At 38.9% G+C, this 17416-nt stretch overlaps 1 protein-coding gene across 15 annotated transcripts in view; it reads left to right on the forward strand.

Moving 5' to 3' along the window:
• LOC108705602 overlaps positions 1 to 17416 on the forward strand; it is a 411717-nt gene that overhangs the window by 322678 nt on the left and 71623 nt on the right. For 3 of the 15 annotated variants that reach the window (XM_041576736.1, XM_041576738.1, XM_041576739.1), the window contains exons 1-3: positions 7916 to 8120; positions 14221 to 16113; positions 16906 to 17165. The exons of 11 other annotated variants lie outside the window; for them this stretch is intronic. In XM_041576736.1, coding sequence (XP_041432670.1) covers positions 14321 to 16113; positions 16906 to 17165 — 2053 coding nt within the window. In that variant the 5' untranslated portion in view covers positions 7916 to 8120; positions 14221 to 14320. Of the gene's footprint in view, positions 1 to 7915; positions 8121 to 14220; positions 16114 to 16905; positions 17166 to 17416 lie in introns of those variants that run through there. One more of the 15 variants, XM_041576737.1, reaches the window with a different exon arrangement.

Raw genomic sequence — 17416 nt, forward strand, 5'->3', positions numbered from 1 at the left:
GAGGAGCTGGGCTGTGAGTTTATTCTGGTTATTGATACTGAAGGCTTGAAAGCTCCTGAACTGACTTATCTAGAAAACAGCTATGAACATGATAACGAACTTGCAACATTGGTCGTTGGGTTGAGTGACATCACAATTGTAAACATGGCCATGGAGAATACAACTGAGATGAAGGATATTTTGCAAATAGTGGTCCATGCATTTCTAAGAATGAAAGAGATTGGAAGGAAACCCAACTGTCATTTTGTGCATCAAAATGTAAGTGATGTCTCTGCTCATGAAAATAACAGGCGAGACAGAGCAAAACTTTTGGAACATCTAAATGAAATGACCAAAATTGCGGCAACCATGGAGAAGAAAGCTACATTTACAGCATTTTCTGATATTATGGTGTATGATCCAGAAACAAACAACTATTACATACCAGGTCTCTGGAATGGAGTCCCGCCAATGGCTTCTATAAACATTGCATACAGTGAGACCATCTATGAGCTTAAATCACATTTAATTGAATGTATGAAGAATAAGGGGCAGAGAATTGGTGACTTTATAGAATGGGTACAAAGTTTATGGAATGCTGTGAAACATGAAAACTTCATCTTCAGCTTTAGAAACAGCCTAGTAGCCAATGCCTACAACCAGCTGGCTAAGAAATACTCAGAAATGGAGTGGACGTTCACTAAGGCAGTTCATAAATGGCTAGCTAAGACTGAAACAGTGATTAAGAATCAAAATGCAGAAATGGTGGATAGTGAAGCAGCTAAATGTATAAATAAAATGTATTCTATACTCAGTGAGGAGGAAAAGAACATGCAGGAGGAATTAGAAAAATATTTTTCAATTGACAACAAAGAGGCAAGTCTAGTGGAGAGGTACAAAGCAGAATTTTTAACTAGTGCAAGTTGCCTTAGGAAGAAGCTGGAATCTTCATCTTTTAGCAAATGTGCTGAGGTTATTCGCATCCAAAAAGAGAACCTAAAGGTTAGAAATTTTATTGGTATATTCAAAGAAGTTATTGATAAAAAGGTCACCAGTCTTGTGACGAAGAGTAGGCAGAAACAATATAAACCTAATGAAAAAACACTTGAAGAAGAATTTGAGTTGATATGGGAAGACACTGTATCAGAGTTAAATGTTACCGCCCTTCCAGAACCTAACATTGAGCTTAATTTACTTTCATTACTCAAAAAAGATATGGAATCCAGTGGTTCCTCTGTCAATCAACGATTAAACAACATACATCAACTGCCAAAGCAACAAAAGCTGCATGTACATGAACACATGGCAACTAATCTATTTACCAAAGTTGAAAAATTGCCTTTTGTTAGACTAAAAGAATTTTCTAAACTACTTTCAGAAAAATGTTCTAAGTACATAAATAATAAACTAATTGCAGAGTTTGACTATGATGAGACTTATGGGTTGGAACTACTACATTTGATCAGTTTGGAATGTTATCAAAACAAAGATCTTCAGATCACAGCGGATGTCGAACTTGACCTGAAACTCTTTATTTTAGGTAATGCAGTTGAACATTTCCAACAGATGCATTACAATTTTGTCAAGAAGAATGATCCTCTGATTTGCCTTAGAGAGATGAAGCTTAAATATTGTAAAAGTTTCCATTATCTGTTTCTGGAGAAAGATGCAATCTGGGAGCAAGTTAAACTTGTCTGTTACTTGTGGTTGAAACCAGCTCTGATTGAGCAGGTTAACAGAAAACTTGGATATGAAATAATACATTTCATTCTAGACAGCAGTCAATCCAATCAATACAGCACAAGAGGATACTTCCAATTTACTGTAATGAAAACTCTTCTAGAAAAGAGTCATTTCTCTGACTACTTAGAATACATAAGTGATTATGAAACATTTGTCAAAAAATGGATAAATAACTGTATTTTGGAAAATTGTGACTTCAACAATCTGCAATCTATTATTCTTTCTAATATGATAAGGAAGTTAAAGGGAATTCTTACTGATCCAAGGACCCTTCGTATTCATAAAGCATCCAATGTCCTTGAACATCTTAAGGAAAGGCTGAAGAGTGATCTAGTCTTATCAGATGATATAGAAATGTTTCGCCTCAAGGACCACATGGATATTAAAGAATTTGTTGAAAACCTTGAGAAATCTCTTGGTGACACTGAAGCAGAAATCATATCAGAAATGAAAGCAGTGAAGAAGGAAACAATTCTTTCCAATGTTGTGGTAAAACCAGTTGATGAATTATTTAAGAGAGTTTTTGGATGTGGGAAGCAGTGTCCATTCTGTAGCGTTCCCTGTGAGGCTGGTGGAACTGATCATAAAAATCACTTTGCATCTATTCATCGACCTACAGGACTTGGAAGATACAGAACATTTTTCACTCAGGCTCTTTGTTATGATATTTGCACCACTAATATATCTGGCAATAAGTCATTCATACATCAAAGTGACTCTTCTCATCCCTATAAAGAATACAGAACAATTTACCCAAACTGGGACATTCTCCCTGACCCAAGTATTGAGGCCTCTGATTATTGGAAATATGTTCTTAAAGAATTTAATGAACAGTTTGCAGAAGAATATGAGGCCAGTCCTGCAGAATATCCTAAGGAATGGAACACAATAACTAAAGGACAGGCAGAAAAATGCCTCAACACTGCCTTTGGAATGAAATGAACTACTTGCTGAAGTACATTATGTAAAAAAAATACAGGTCAACGAATATCCCATTTCTCCAATAAAGATCAGGATGCTTATGGGGTTCATGCCCCTTTCTTACTGAAATTAAACTTTGCCATCTTGCAAAGTGAGATAGGTGTAACGATGGGCATTATTGTAAAGCAGGAAATAAAGCAAAGTTGTATGTTTCTCATTTGTGTTAAGGGCTAACACAAACAATGGCACTTCCCTAGGACTAAGAGGGAGGAGTTGCCACATTGTAAGTCAGCTAACTGTGTTTATGGCGTAAAATAAAAAAGGTGGAGCTCTATAAGAATGGAGCCTGATGTGGCTAAGAGCTGAAATTGAGATCTGAGAGGTAAAGCTCAATGTCTTGAGAGACTACTTGTGAAAGGAAACCAATAACCCAGAATGTATACTTAAGCTTAAACAGATAGTTTAAGTAACATATTAAAGATTCTTAACTGGTATGTATATATATATATTTAAAGGAGACATATAGGATAAATGAAAAAAAAACGAATTTTGTAGTCAATTATAAGTAAGATATGGTGTTGCTTTTACATGGTGCTCAAAATTAATATTATTTTTAAAAATATCCCCTTTATTGGAGCTCCCTATAGATGTTCTCTGGTCCCTGTATGTTTTTCAAATGAGGGGTGGGCGTGTCCTAATGGTCCCTACCAGAAGCACAGTTGGAAGGGGACAGCCAATCACAGCCCTGCAGTCACACAAGCACAGACATGCTTCAATTCCCTATCAGGTTCTGCTAGCTTCTGATTGGTTCCTGTCCTACAGTGCAGTGAGCTGAGAGCCGCCGACTCCCCTGTACAGCCTGGGAATTCAGGAAGCAGGAAGTGGAAGGGAGGGATTATTATGGTTTTTGCAGAAATATTCAATAAATCAGCCTGAAACACAAATTTTTTAAGCACAATTCTTCTATATCTAAATGAGTATAACCCACTTGTACATTGTTATTTTTTACACAAAATGTCTCCTCTAAGTAAATATTGACCTTTTACATCTCTTGCCTTGAGCCACCATTTTGTGATTGTCTGTGTGTTGCCTCAGAGATCACCTGACCAGAGACTGAAGCTCTAACTGTAACAGGAAGAAGTGTAGGAGAAAAAGACAGAACTTGGTCCTGTAATTGGCTCATGTGACCTAACAAGTATAATTTGTTTATGTGCACTGTGAATCGTAAGGATCCCAGGGGTCGGCCCTTATTACTTAAAATTGCAGTTTTCTATTTATAAATACCCAATGGCACATACTACTAAAAAAGTATATTATTATGAAAATGTTTTTTTTTACATGAAGCAGGGTTTTATGCAAATTTTTTATTTTTATAGAGACCTACAGTTTTTGGGGTCATAGTTTTCAAATGTGAACTTAGTTCCAGTAGTTGAGGCCTTGTATAAAGAAGGAAGAAACCCTGTCTATTAGATAAAGCTCAAATAAAGCAGGAGTTTATTTTATGAATTTGTGAATGTTGTTGCTTGCCAAGTGTCTGACAAGAACCTCAACAGAATTTGTGCAGTTTTTCTGTGAAATAAAGTGAATTAAAATGACAGGTTTTATTGGATTTGGGTGTCCTTATACATACTCTACAAAATATTTTTACCTATGCCTAACATTTTTTATTTATTTTTTTACAAATGCATTTATGATATCCCTTATCTGAAAAAAAAAACCCAGAATTTTTCAGATTTTCGGGCTAAACTCACCGCAAAAATTGAGATTGGTTCCTCTAACTTTGACTTATGCAGGGCCTCGACATGTCTGAGGATTTATAATCATGAAAATCCTACTCATAGGGTTGCCATCCTTTTGCCAGACTCCAAGCAGGGATGTGACATAACGGAGTGGAGCTGTGGTGTGCCGGAGGTGGGTTGTGACATCAGGGATGGGACTATGACGTGTGGTGATTGGCTGATAGCAGCATCAATCATAGGAAATCCTGCCCGGTTTTCCTAATATGGAAAACTGGGCAGGCAGCCCTTCAAAAAACCGGACTGTTCAGGTCAAAACTGAACAGGTGTAAGGTTCTGCAGCTCCATTCCAGAGCCTGTGGTTACCTTCTCTGCCTTTTTAAGCGACGCGCATGTGCAGTTATACTTAGCATGTCCAGGAAGTAACTTCAGCGTTTGAACATTGCTGGATTTCTTCGGTTCTCATCTTCGGTCTGCATTCGGTTTTGGTTTTGATTCTTCTCCCTTGGTACCGCTGATCGGTTGGACGGATCTTCATGCTTGACCCAGTGTGTCCTTGATTATGATCCTGGTTGGCTCAGTTTCCTGGATGGTGATCCTTAGCAATGGTTGCTGTTTTCCTTCTTCCTGCTCAGTGTGTGAGTTATTCCTGCACCAATTTTCATATTGTTATTGCCACAAATTGGCACCCAGAATCCAGAACCAATGCTAGGCTCCCTGGTCTCGGGTCTTGTGTCTGCCTTTAACAGCTGCCTTTCACCTCGGGAGGAGCCCTCGGTTCATTGGATGCCGCCAGGTCTTATAAGGAGAGGTGTCAAGCGAGGGTTCTGGACGAGCAGAGGGGCACAATCGTTAAGCAAAGTCTTTTGGGGAAAAGGTCACAGTTCAAGGGTTGGATGAAAACGTTTTTTGGCAAAAATAATATAAATACAAGTTATACACTAAATGGCAGTGTGTTGGGAGTTTCCTTAAATGAGAAGGATCTTGGGGTCTTTGTAGATAACAAGTTGTGTAATTCTGGGCAGTGTCATTCTGTGGCTACTAAAGCAAATAAAGTTCTGTCTTGTATAAAAAAGGGCAATAACTCAAGGGATGAAAACATAATTCTGCCTCTTTATAGGTCCCTGGTGAGGCCTCATCTGGAGTATGGGGGCAGTTTTGGACTCCAGTCCTTAAGAGGGATATAAATGAGCTGGAGAGAGTGCAGAGACTAAGTGCAACTAAATTGGTTAGAGGGAGGGAAGACCTAAATTATGAGGGTAGACTGTCAAGGTTGGGGTTGTTTTCTCTGGAAAAAAGGTGCTTGCGAGGGGACATGATTACACTTTACAAGTACATTAGAGGACATTAAAGACAAATAGCAGGGGACCTTTTTACCCATAAAGTGGATCACGTACCAGAGGCCACCCCTTTAGACTAGAAGAAAAGAACTTTCATCTGAAGCAACGTAGGGGGTTCTTCACAGTCAGGACAGTGAGGTTGTGGAATGCACTGCCGGGTGATGTTGTGATGCTGATTCAGTTAATGACTATAAGAGGGACTTGGATGATTTCTTGGACAGACATAATAACAAAGGCTATTGTGATACTAAGCTCTATAGTTAGTATAGATATGGGTATATAGAATTTAATTAAAAGTAGGGAGGGGTGTATGTATGGATGCTGGGTTTTCATTTGGAGGGGTTGAACTTGATGGACTTTGCCTTTTTTCAACCCAATTTATCTATGTAACTATGTAACTATGTAGTCAAACAGGCTGGGTCGGTGCGGGCAGAATACGAGTGGAGTCAGACAGGCAAGGGTCAAAACCAGAAAATCAAGGGGAAAACATTTTTTACTTCTTTTCCTTTCCCGACCATAATTTGTGTATGCAAATTTGGATTCGGTTTGTCAGGGCAGAAGGATTCGGTCGAATCCTGTGCTTGAATGACTGCCCCCATGGCTACATAGCAGTTAGTTTATATAAACTATAGTAGTACTTATCTGTTATCTACTGTGTATCCTGTGCTTGAATGGCTGCCCCCATGGCTACACAGCAGCTTGTTTATATAAACTATAGTAGTACTTATCTGTTATCTACTGTGTATCCTGTGCTTGAATGGCTGCCCCCATGGCTACACAGTGGCTTGTTTATATAAACTATAGTAGTACTTATCTGTTATCTACTGTGTTTCCTGTGCTTGAATGGCTGCCCCCATGGCTACGCAGCAGCTTGTTTATATAACCTATAGTAGTACTTATCTGTTATCTACTGTGTATCCTGTGCTTGAATGGCTGCCCCCATGGCTACACATCATCTTGTTTATATAAACTATAGTAGTACTTATCTGTTATCTACTGTGTATCCTGTGCTTGAATGGCTGCCCCCATGGCTACACAGCAGCTTGTTTATATAAACTATAGTAGTACTTATCTGTTATCTACTGTTTATCCTGTGCTTGAATGGCTGCCTCATGGCTACACAGCAGCTTGTTTATATAAACTATAGTAGTACTTATCTGTTATATACTGTGTATCCTGTACTTGAATGGCTGCCCCCATGGCTACACAGCAGTTTGTTTATATAAACTATAGTAGTACTTATCTGTTATCTACTGTGTATCCTGTACTTGAATGTCTGCCCCCATGGCTACACAGCAGCTTGTTTTTTTATATAAACTATAAACTATTACGGAAGCAAACATAATATTACTAGGGATGCACAAAATCCACTATTTTGGATTCAGCCGAACCCCCGAATTCTTTGTGAAAGATTTGGCCCGAATACTGAATCCTTATTTGCATATGCAAATTAGGTGTGGGAAGGGGGAAACATTTTTTACTTCCTTGTTTTGTGACAAAAAGTCACACAATTTCTCTCCCCGCCCCTAATTTGCATATGCAAATTAGGATTTGGATTTGGTTTGGCCGGGCAGAAGGATTCAGCCGAATCTGAATCCTCCTGAAAAAGGCTGAATCCTGAACCGAATCCTGGATTTGGTGCATCCTTATTAATTACTTTAAAACACTTTACATTTTGGTATTACTGTAGTAGTAAAGATTATCCAATCTCTGCATTACCTCAGCAGTACAACCGTGCAGTGATTTGAATAAGAGACTGGAATATGAATAGGAGAGACCTGAATAGAGAAATGAGTAATAAAAAGCAAAAAACAATACATGTGTTGCCTTTGACAGAGCATTTGTTTTCTAGATGGGGTCAGCGACCTCCATATGAAAGTTGGGAAGAAGAAGAAGGCAAATAATTAAAAAACTATAAAAAAGTAAAAATGAAGGCCAATTGAAAAGTTGCTGAGAATTGTCCATTCTGCGACATTGCAATTTAAACATGAACCACCCCTTTAGGTACTGAAGTAAATGTAAAATGTTCTGCAGTAAAACATCTGTGATCTTGTAACAACTATAATTGTGTTGCCTGTATGTCGGCCGTAGCCTTCGTATTCCTGTAAGTAGGGGCCTTCTGGGAATATGAAAGTGAAAGTAGAGTTTCTGTAACTGCTGGGGGGGTTTTCTGGGTGTGTACATACATTATGTGTTTATGATAGCCATGTAATATCTCCGTTAGACAAAATCAGTTTCACTGGATACTGAATGCGGCTGTACCTACAAATCCTCCAGATCAGCTACAGACTGAGGAGCCTCAGGACTAAGTTTATGGGGAACTTTTATTCTATAACTGCCTGGGAACTGCCCCAATACTCAGGCACAGGGACACTGAGACTCTGCTCTGCATTCTGATTGGGTAAGGATTTCTTGTATATTATATACTGAATGGTATGGGGAAAACTGACAGATACAGACACAAGGATAGTGTGGCAGTTTATAGGAAAATCTTACTAAAAATATGTTTTGTTCGGTGACTATGCTGTAGTTAGATCACCAGGCAGTGAAAGGGTGTCAGCAGCCTCTCCCTCACTTTGATCTTTGTCCTGTGTGTGTGATAAAGTGTCAGAGCTGAGAGTTTCATGATTCTGAAGGGGAGAGAGGGGCAGCTCTAACAGCTTAAAGGGGATATAAACCCAACTGTAACACAGGTCCTACAGCGCCCCATCGTTTTCTATAGAAGTTGCAGAAAAAAACTAATTATAGATGTAATAAAATTCACCAATGAGAATTCTACTGATCAAAAGCTTCATTATAAAAGCAAAACAACAGACCAATGAGAGTGATGCAGATCATTATAAATGCAAAAGAACTGACCAATGAGAGTGATGCAGATCATTATAAATGCAAAACAACAGACCAATGAGAGTGATGCAGATCATTATAACTGCAAAAGAACAGACCAATGAGAGTGATGCAGATCATTATAACTGCAAAAGAACAGACCAATGAGAGTGATGCAGATCATTATAACTGCAAAAGAACAGACCAATGAGAGTGATGTAGATCATTATAACTGCAAAAGAACTGACCAATGAGAGTGATGCAGATCATTATAAATGCAAAACAACAGACCAATGAGAGTGATGCAGATCATTATAACTGCAAAAGAACAGACCAATGAGAGTGATGCAGATCATTATAACTGCAAAAGAACAGACCAATGAGAGTGATGCAGATCATTATAACTGCAAAAGAACTGACCAATGAGAGTGATGCAGATCATTATAACTGCAAAAGAACTGACCAATGAGAGTGATGCAGATCATTATAAATGCAAAAGAGCTGACCAATGAGAATGCTGATTCCCAGCACCATGTCAGGCATCTTGTTGTTATGTTACATATAGAGATAATTATATCATTTTATTCTTCATTATATGACACTGGAATCAGACATGGGGATAAAGGACAGACTTGTTCAGTGCTGGGAAACTGGGCTAAAAGCTTCCAACTCCAGTTGCAGGAACAAAGAACATGGAGCCAGATTGATACAGATCAGCTGGAGGATTTTTTATTTTTATGTTAAAGCAGCCACTGGCTTTGGAGATTTGGGAAATAGTTCAGGAAAAGTTTTACTGTGCAATATTGCTTTAAGAATACAACCCTGATGTTGCTGGATTACAGCTCCCAGCATGCCTCAACCTTCATTATACATTACATCATTCTGGGATTTGTAGTCCAGCAACAACTGAGTAACGTTTGGTTGAGCAGTGCAGCAGGGTTTACAACCCCTTTAACTCCTATAAAACAAAGGCAATATGGCTTCAACACTCAGCCAGCCCTGATGTCATTCTATGTTTAAAGTCCAATTCAGTTCTAAGGGGGGAGGGAATGCAGCTGACACTGAGAGGGTTAATTCTTTAGTTAGAGGAGGATCAAAAGCACAAAGGGAGGAGGAATCATCAGCTGATATATTGTCTGATATAGACACTCCGGAAAGGAAATTCCCTGTAACTCTCGTTTGCCAATTCGACTTTCATTATCACTGTATCAGTGTTTTAATATCACTGGGAATATTGACAAGGGGAAATGGTTTGTTTTATTATACATGAATATAGACCGATGTCTAAGTTGCTACACTGCTGCTGTTGTTACCGGCATCGTATAGAAGCCAAACGCTGGTATTAGTTGCTGGGAGTTATAGTTCTCTTACACTTGATAGGCCATCAGCTGTTGTCTCTTATAAAGAAATAGTTTCTGAATTCCTTGGCCCTTTCAAAAGACTATGGGGCAGATTTACTAAAGGGCGAAGCGACTAACGCTGGCGAAGATTCACCGCACAGGTGTCACTTTGCTAGTGAAGGAGATAGACTCTAACGGTGATTCGCACCAGGCGAATTTTTGTTCTGGCAAATGGACGTTACTCCGCAAATTCACTAAGATGCTGATTTTACTGAACGTTACCTCTTTCGCCAGACTTTTCTACATCAGGGGTCCCCAATCGCCAGGCCAGAACCGGGCCGAGGACACTCCTGCACTGGGCCGCCCAGCCCACAAAAATGAGGCACAGCGCGTCCAAACTTGCTGCCGACCCCTCTGACCCCGACCGGCCAACCCCACCCCTGACACACCAATCCCTCCATTGATACCTCCAACCCCAACCCTGGTCCTTGTAAAAAAAATATTTTTTTGCATTGGTCCCCGGTCCAAAAAAGTTTGGGGCCCGCTGACTTAAGGTGGCCATACATGGAGAGATCCGCTCATTTGGCGATGTCGCCAAACGACTTTCGGCCAGATCTTGATCGGTGAAGCCCGTCGGGGGGGGGGCACAGTCTGTCGGCAGCTTTTATCGGCCCGTGTATGGCCACCTTTACATATTATTAAGTGGAAAAAGTTTCTAAGTCCAAAAAAAACGCTGGCTTCTTTTCCTTTTTTCAGAGTGATAAGCTGCAAAAGTCCTTAAAATTTTGGGTAACCAGGTTCCCCCTACATTTTCTAACATATGGAACATAAACTATACAGTGGGCTCATGTGTAGGGCAATATAAAAACTCTATGGTCTTTATTAAGTTTCCCTGGACTTGTGTAGTGTAATGTATTTGCTGCAACAAATACGTCCATTTAACTTTATCATTTCCCTCCCGCCATATGCAAATTAGCCTGAGTGAAGACCTCTAACGAAGTTGTACTAGGTAGAATTTAACGCTAGCGCATCTTCGCTTTCATTTGCTCGCATTGCCGAAGTAACGCTACGAAAATACGCCAGCGTTCGGTGCCCTGGACACAACTTCGCATTTAAGTAAATTTGCTTTGTTTAAGCAAATATTCGCCTGGCGAAGTGTTGCGATGGCTGCGAAGCTACTTACTAAATTTACCCCCATAGTGGAAGCAGGAGCTTAACTACAGAGGAGGCAGACCCTGCGGCTAAAGGGGAGGTATAGGGGCCCCATATGGCCCTAATTCATATACAATTTTAATAAATATTGGTAAAACAATGCAACTTCTAGACATTTTGGGGGCATGAAAGATAATTTGCTGTGGGGCCCAGTAATATCTAGTTACACCACTGAGTGGAAGTGATTCCAGGAGTGGAACTAGGGGTATGCAGAAAAGGCAGATGTCTAGGGAGCAACCAGCCTTAAACCAGCATTGTTCTTTGCTCAGGATCCATCTGAGATGCCTCCTGCAATGCCACCCCCATAGCACTTAGTTTATCTGTACCGTAGGGGCTCCAAGAGTGACCATGTGGCTAGTGCAGGCAAATTTCTGGTTTAAAAACAGCTCTTAAAGTTACAGAAATGGCTTTTTGGCACCTGGTTTGCCGCTGCCACCTGAGACGAGTTTTTTTCAACTGATACAAGGGCTGATTTACTAACATACTGTAGATATTAAAGGGATACTGTCATGGGAAAAAAAAATTTTTTCAAAATGAATCAGTTAATAGTGCTGCTCCAGCAGAATTCTGCACTGAAATCCATTTCTCAAAAGAGCAAACAGATTTTTTTATATTCAATTTTGAAATCTGACATGGGGCTAGACATTTTGTCAATTTCCCAGCTCCCCAAGTCATGTGACTTGTGCTCTGATAAACTTCAATCACTCTTTACTGCTGTACTTCAAGTTAGAGTGATATAGAGTGATATCACCCACCTCCCAAACAACAGAACTATGGGAAGGTAACCAGATAACAGCTCCCTAACACAAGATAACAGCTGCCTGGTAGATCTAAGAACAACACTCAATAGAAAAAACCCATGTCCCACTGAGACACATTCAGTTACATTGAGAAGAAAAAACAGCAGCCTGCCAGAAAGCATTTCTCTCCTGAAGTGCAGGCACACGTCACATGACTTGGGGCAGCTGGGAAATTGACAAAATGTCTAGCCCCATGTCAGATTTCAAAATGAATATAAAAAAACCTGTTTGCTCTTTTGAGAAATGGATTTCAGTGCAGAATTCTGCTGGAACAGCACTATTAACTGATTCATTTTGAACATAAAATATTTTCCCATGACAGTATCCCTTTAAATTGCACTGGCACAGTTACCAATAACAACCACTGAGGAGTTTGCTTTGTTCCGACACACAAACTTGCAAACAAGTGTCAGTAACAGAATGATAGCCACGTAGATGCCATATATTTGTATGCAGCAGGCTCACAATTAGGTGTCACAAAACTCACTCTTTTCATGTAGGCAATGGTAAATGTTACCTGATTTCAACTTGGGCTAAACTGAACTTCTAAAGGGAACCTGCCACCCAGACATAAAAAGCTGCATAATAAAAGTCCTATTCAAATTAAACATGAAACCAAAATTATTTTTTTTAATTACTTCTTACAAAAGGTATTTAAAAATCTCAGCTGTCATATACATATACTGCCTGCCCCGCCTTTATACTGCAGGCATAGGGGTATATTTATCAAAGAGTGAAGTTAATAGTGAAATTCCGCCACTCTCTATTCATTTCTATGGGATTTTTATAGGCGTATTTATCAAAAGGTGAACTTTCACTTTCACCCATTGATAAATACGCCTTTCAAAATCCCATAGAAATGAATTGAGAGCTGCGGAATTTCACTCTAGTGGCGGAACTTCACTCTTTGATAAATTTACCCCATAGAGGCAGGGCAGGCAGTTAATTTTACTTTCCCCTCTGCACTTCCCAGACGTCACTGCACTCGCCACATTCCCCCTCCCTTCGCATGGTCTATAAATGTGTATCTTGTGTGTGGCATGTGCATCAAGTCCTGTTTTTGGCACATAAACAAGGTTTTGAGATGATGCCAAGCTCGCTTTAATAGCCGTGCTTATAAATTGGTGCCTGCCTGCTTCCTGTGATTGTTTATTATAAGACTGAAGAAAATCAGATTGATATCATTAATAAAGTGTAAGTAAAACACTACAGTGCTGGACATGAGGAAGTATAAGGAATAGCCAATCAGAACATCTTGTGTGTGATGGAGTTTCACTAGACACAGGTGACCCCTGTAAATACTATTTCATTATTATCCTAGGACAGTGGGTGAAAAAAAAAATGTCACTACATTTTTAATGAGTCCTATTGTATTCATTTCTAGTGATGGGCGAATTTCTCCCGTTTTGCCGAGAAAAGTTGTGAATTTTCCGCAAAATTAGCGAAAAATTTGTGAAACTCGAAAATCAATTGAGGACGCGCATCCGTAGAAGTCACTCACGTCAATTTTGACGTCAGCGTAAAAGTCAATAGCGTCCGAATAGTGTTGATGCGTGGCGATATTGACGCAATCGACTTTTCGAATGTGCTTCCAAGATTTTTTGACACCAGCGAATTTTCATGGGAGTTTCGAAAATGTATTCGCCGGCGCAAAACGCTGAATTTCTGCACAAATTTGCGCCAGCTGAATTTATTCGCCCATCACTATTCGTTTCCTTTTATTATTCTTATTTTGCCATTGAAAAATTAGTTCCTTATTTTTTGTAAAGATCAATCCTTCTTTGCATAGTTAATTTTGTACTTGTTTGGCAGCTTCCAATTAACTTGGACACATTTATCTTGGAGTAGGGACCAAAGCACAATCTGTTAACCCATAATTATCAACATTTTGATTTGCCGGAATTTGCAAATTTCCCGAGGAATTTGCGAAATGGCAAAGAATTAGCAAAAAATTCATGTTACTCAAAAAATGTGCCCGCATCAATTTTAGACACTCGCCCGAAAAGTCGATTATGTAAATTTTGACGCAGGTGTTAAAGTCAATGGAGATCTGCATAGTGTTGATGTGCTGCGATTTTGACGTGAGCGACTTTTCGGCCGCGTGTCCAAAATTTTTTTTAGCCAGCAAATTTTCTCTGGAGATACACTAATGTATTTGCCGGCTGCGATACAAACAGCTAAAATTTGTTAATTAGAAGAAGGTAGAATGAAATAGGAAAGAGACTGAACTTAGTCTACTTTGACATCCTATTACGCATTTCTATTGAATTTAATAGTTTAATAAGAAGGTCTATTTTTTATGTTTCTTTATTTTTTTTTTCAGCTCAAAGTAATGGAAGGCGTTAAGTGAAACCCTGGAATAGCTGAAAACCTGGAATAACTTCTAGGCAAAGAAGTTTCAGGATTTAAGCACACCAAAAAAAATGTCGGAAAGGAGCAACGTGAGAGTGGCTGTTCGGGTTCGGCCAATGAACCAGAGAGAGAAGGCAAAGCAGTCATCTTGTGTTATTTCTATGAATGAAAATAAAACAATTCTGCAGAGCAATGCTACTGTCAGTCCAGGAAAAGTACAGAAAGGACCTAAAGAATTCATTTTTGATCATTGCTTCTGGTCAGCAGATTCAGATTCAGATCCTGATAATTATGCAGGGCAGGAAGAAGTGTTTAGAACTCTTGGGGAAGGAATTATAGAGAATACATACCAAGGATACAATGTTTGCATTTTTGCCTATGGACAAACAGGTTCAGGAAAAACATATTCAATGATGGGAACTGATGAAGAACCAGGTTTGATCCCAAGATTCTGCTCTGCCTTACTGAACAAAGAATCTAAAGGCACTGTAACTGTTGAACTCTCTTATATGGAAATATACAATGAAAAGGTGAGGGATCTATTAAAGCTGAAAAAGAGCAAGACAGAACTCAGTGTTCATGAACATAAGATTCTTGGACCATATGTAAAAGGATTGTCTCAGCATGCTGTTAGTACATGGGAGGATATCAAATTACTGCTTGTAGCTGGAAATAAATGCAGAACCACAGCTGCAACCAAAATGAATGAAGAAAGTAGCCGTTCACATGCCATTTTTACTCTCACTATAACTCAGATATTTCACAACCAAGAGTCTGGTACCTCAAAAGAACTTAACAGCAAATTCAATCTGGTGGATTTAGCAGGTAGTGAGAGGGCATCTAAATCAGGTGCTCAGGGAAAACGTCTTGTTGAAAGTGGCAACATTAATAAATCTCTTACATCCTTAGGCAGGGTTATATCTTCTTTGGCTGAAGAGAAGAACAGAAGAAAGAGTTATGTGAGCTATAGAGAATCTGTGCTCACGTGGCTTCTGAAAAACAGCCTGGGAGGAAATAGCAAAACAGTCATGTTGGCCACCATAAGTCCAGCTGATGATAATTATGGGGAAACCCACTCCACATTGGTGTATGCAGAAAGAACAAGAAAAATAGTTAATGAAGCTACAGTGAATGAGGATACCAAGTTCAAAGCTGTTGCTACATTAAAGGAAGAGGTGCAAAACTTAAAAGAACAACTGAAGCATGCTAAAAGTCAGGAGCTAAAGTTAAAACTAAAAGAATCAGAGAATCTTCTCAAACAACTCAACTTAAGCTGGGAAGAAAAGCTGAAAAAAACTGAAGAAAATGCCAAAGTGATGCAGGAATATTTGGAGAGCATGGGTATTTCAGTGGAAGCTTCCGGTATAAAGTGTGCCAAAGACCAGTGTTTTCTAATTAATTTAAATTCTGACCCAAAATCCAATGATTACTTATTATATTATTTACGAGATGATAGCAAAATAGGTGCAGGGTCTTCACAAGATTTCAAGTTATCAGGACCTGGAATAGAAGAAGAGCACTGTGTGATTACCATGACTCCTGATGGAGATGTTTTTCTTGTTCCAAATGTAAAAGCTGAGACTCGAGTAAATGGCAATTTGGTCCAGGAGAAGATTCAGTTATATCATGAGGATAAAATTAACCTAGGATCTAATTACTCGTTTATTCTAAACCAACCAAAAAAAAGGCAGCCGAACCACCCAAGTGAAAATAAAAGAGAACTGGAAAATAACCCCAAGCATGAATCTGGCCCACATGAGCAACATCCATATTATCAGCTAAGTGGAAGCCAAGATGATGACAATGAATTTACAAAGTCTTCTTACCTAACTCCAAAAAAAGTGGAAATTCCTGCAGAATCGCGGTAAAGGTTTCTTAGATATATTCCACAATGTGAATGATTTTATATTATTGTCAGTGTACAAGTCTATGTAGATATATAGGGGCAGATTAATCAAAATGTGAGATTAGAGCGCGTCACAGAAAAGCTCACCCATGTTCTTTTCATCTATTCATCATTCTATGGGATTTTTAGAAACACATATCATGGGGTGCATTCTAACTTTCACCAATGATTAACTTAAGCTTCTAAAAACCCCATAGGAATGAATAGAAAGTCGGTGAGCTCTTCTGTGGGGAACTGTAATCTCATTCTTTGATAAATCTGTTCCTAAAATGGTACAGTTTAGTTTGAATCTAGAAGTGTTCTCAAGATAGTTACAAAAATGTACTAGTTTTGTAGACAAAAATATAAAAAAGTGATGTAACAATAGTAATAAGTCAAATCAACTGGACTTGCAGTATTTTTTTTCTCTTAAATATGTTTCACTAGTTATCTGACTTTTTCAATTCTGCATTGAATTTGATTCATAAAATGGATGCAAGGCATGCTTGTTCTCCAAAAAAAGTTTTCACCAAGAGCTAGTTTCTAGTGATGGGCAATCTGACCAATTTAATTTTGCTGAAATGTTTTTTTGCAAACTTGAATCGAATTTGGACTATTCCCTAGTCGAAGTACACAAAATTAGCTCGAAATTTTTTCAATTAGAAAATTCGATTCGACCTTTGATAAATCTGCCCTTAGGTTTTTCATATAGGGGTTAGACATAGAATTCATATTTTTTTAACTTTAACCCTAATAATGTTTATATTTCAGATCACATGATGCTCAGTCCTTACCCTCCATTGAAACAGTTCTTGCTATGCTGCAAAAATCACAAGATTCTATAACAGAACTTCAGCAGAACTTTCAAAACTTGGTGGAGAAGCTAGAATCAAAAGAACTTTTAAACCAACAGGAATGTGCTGCTCTTGAAAATACTGAAGACATGATTATGAAATCTAAAACCTTGCTCAGCCTAATATCTGGGAAAGGAGAGAATGCCTGTGCCTGTTTTCTGGAGCTGCTTGAAAAAGGTATGAGTATCATGAATTTGATTAACAGCTCTAGATTTTATGTGTGAGCTCCCCATGGTCAGCCACTCCATACTAAGTGAAGTACAGCCCCAGTGCTGCTTAACCTGTAGTTCTCTGTAGTGTGCAAGAGGGGTGGAACTTTCAAAAAGATTTTTTACATTTATATTTTACATTTACTTTCACTTTGGATATGATTCAATCCTCAAAAATGAATTGCATTGAACTTGTCTTGCATTATTTTGGTGAGCCAC

Source organism: Xenopus laevis, chromosome 9_10L (assembly GCF_017654675.1).
Source record: "Xenopus laevis strain J_2021 chromosome 9_10L, Xenopus_laevis_v10.1, whole genome shotgun sequence".
In the NCBI taxonomy this organism is placed as follows: Eukaryota; Metazoa; Chordata; class Amphibia; order Anura; family Pipidae; genus Xenopus; species Xenopus laevis.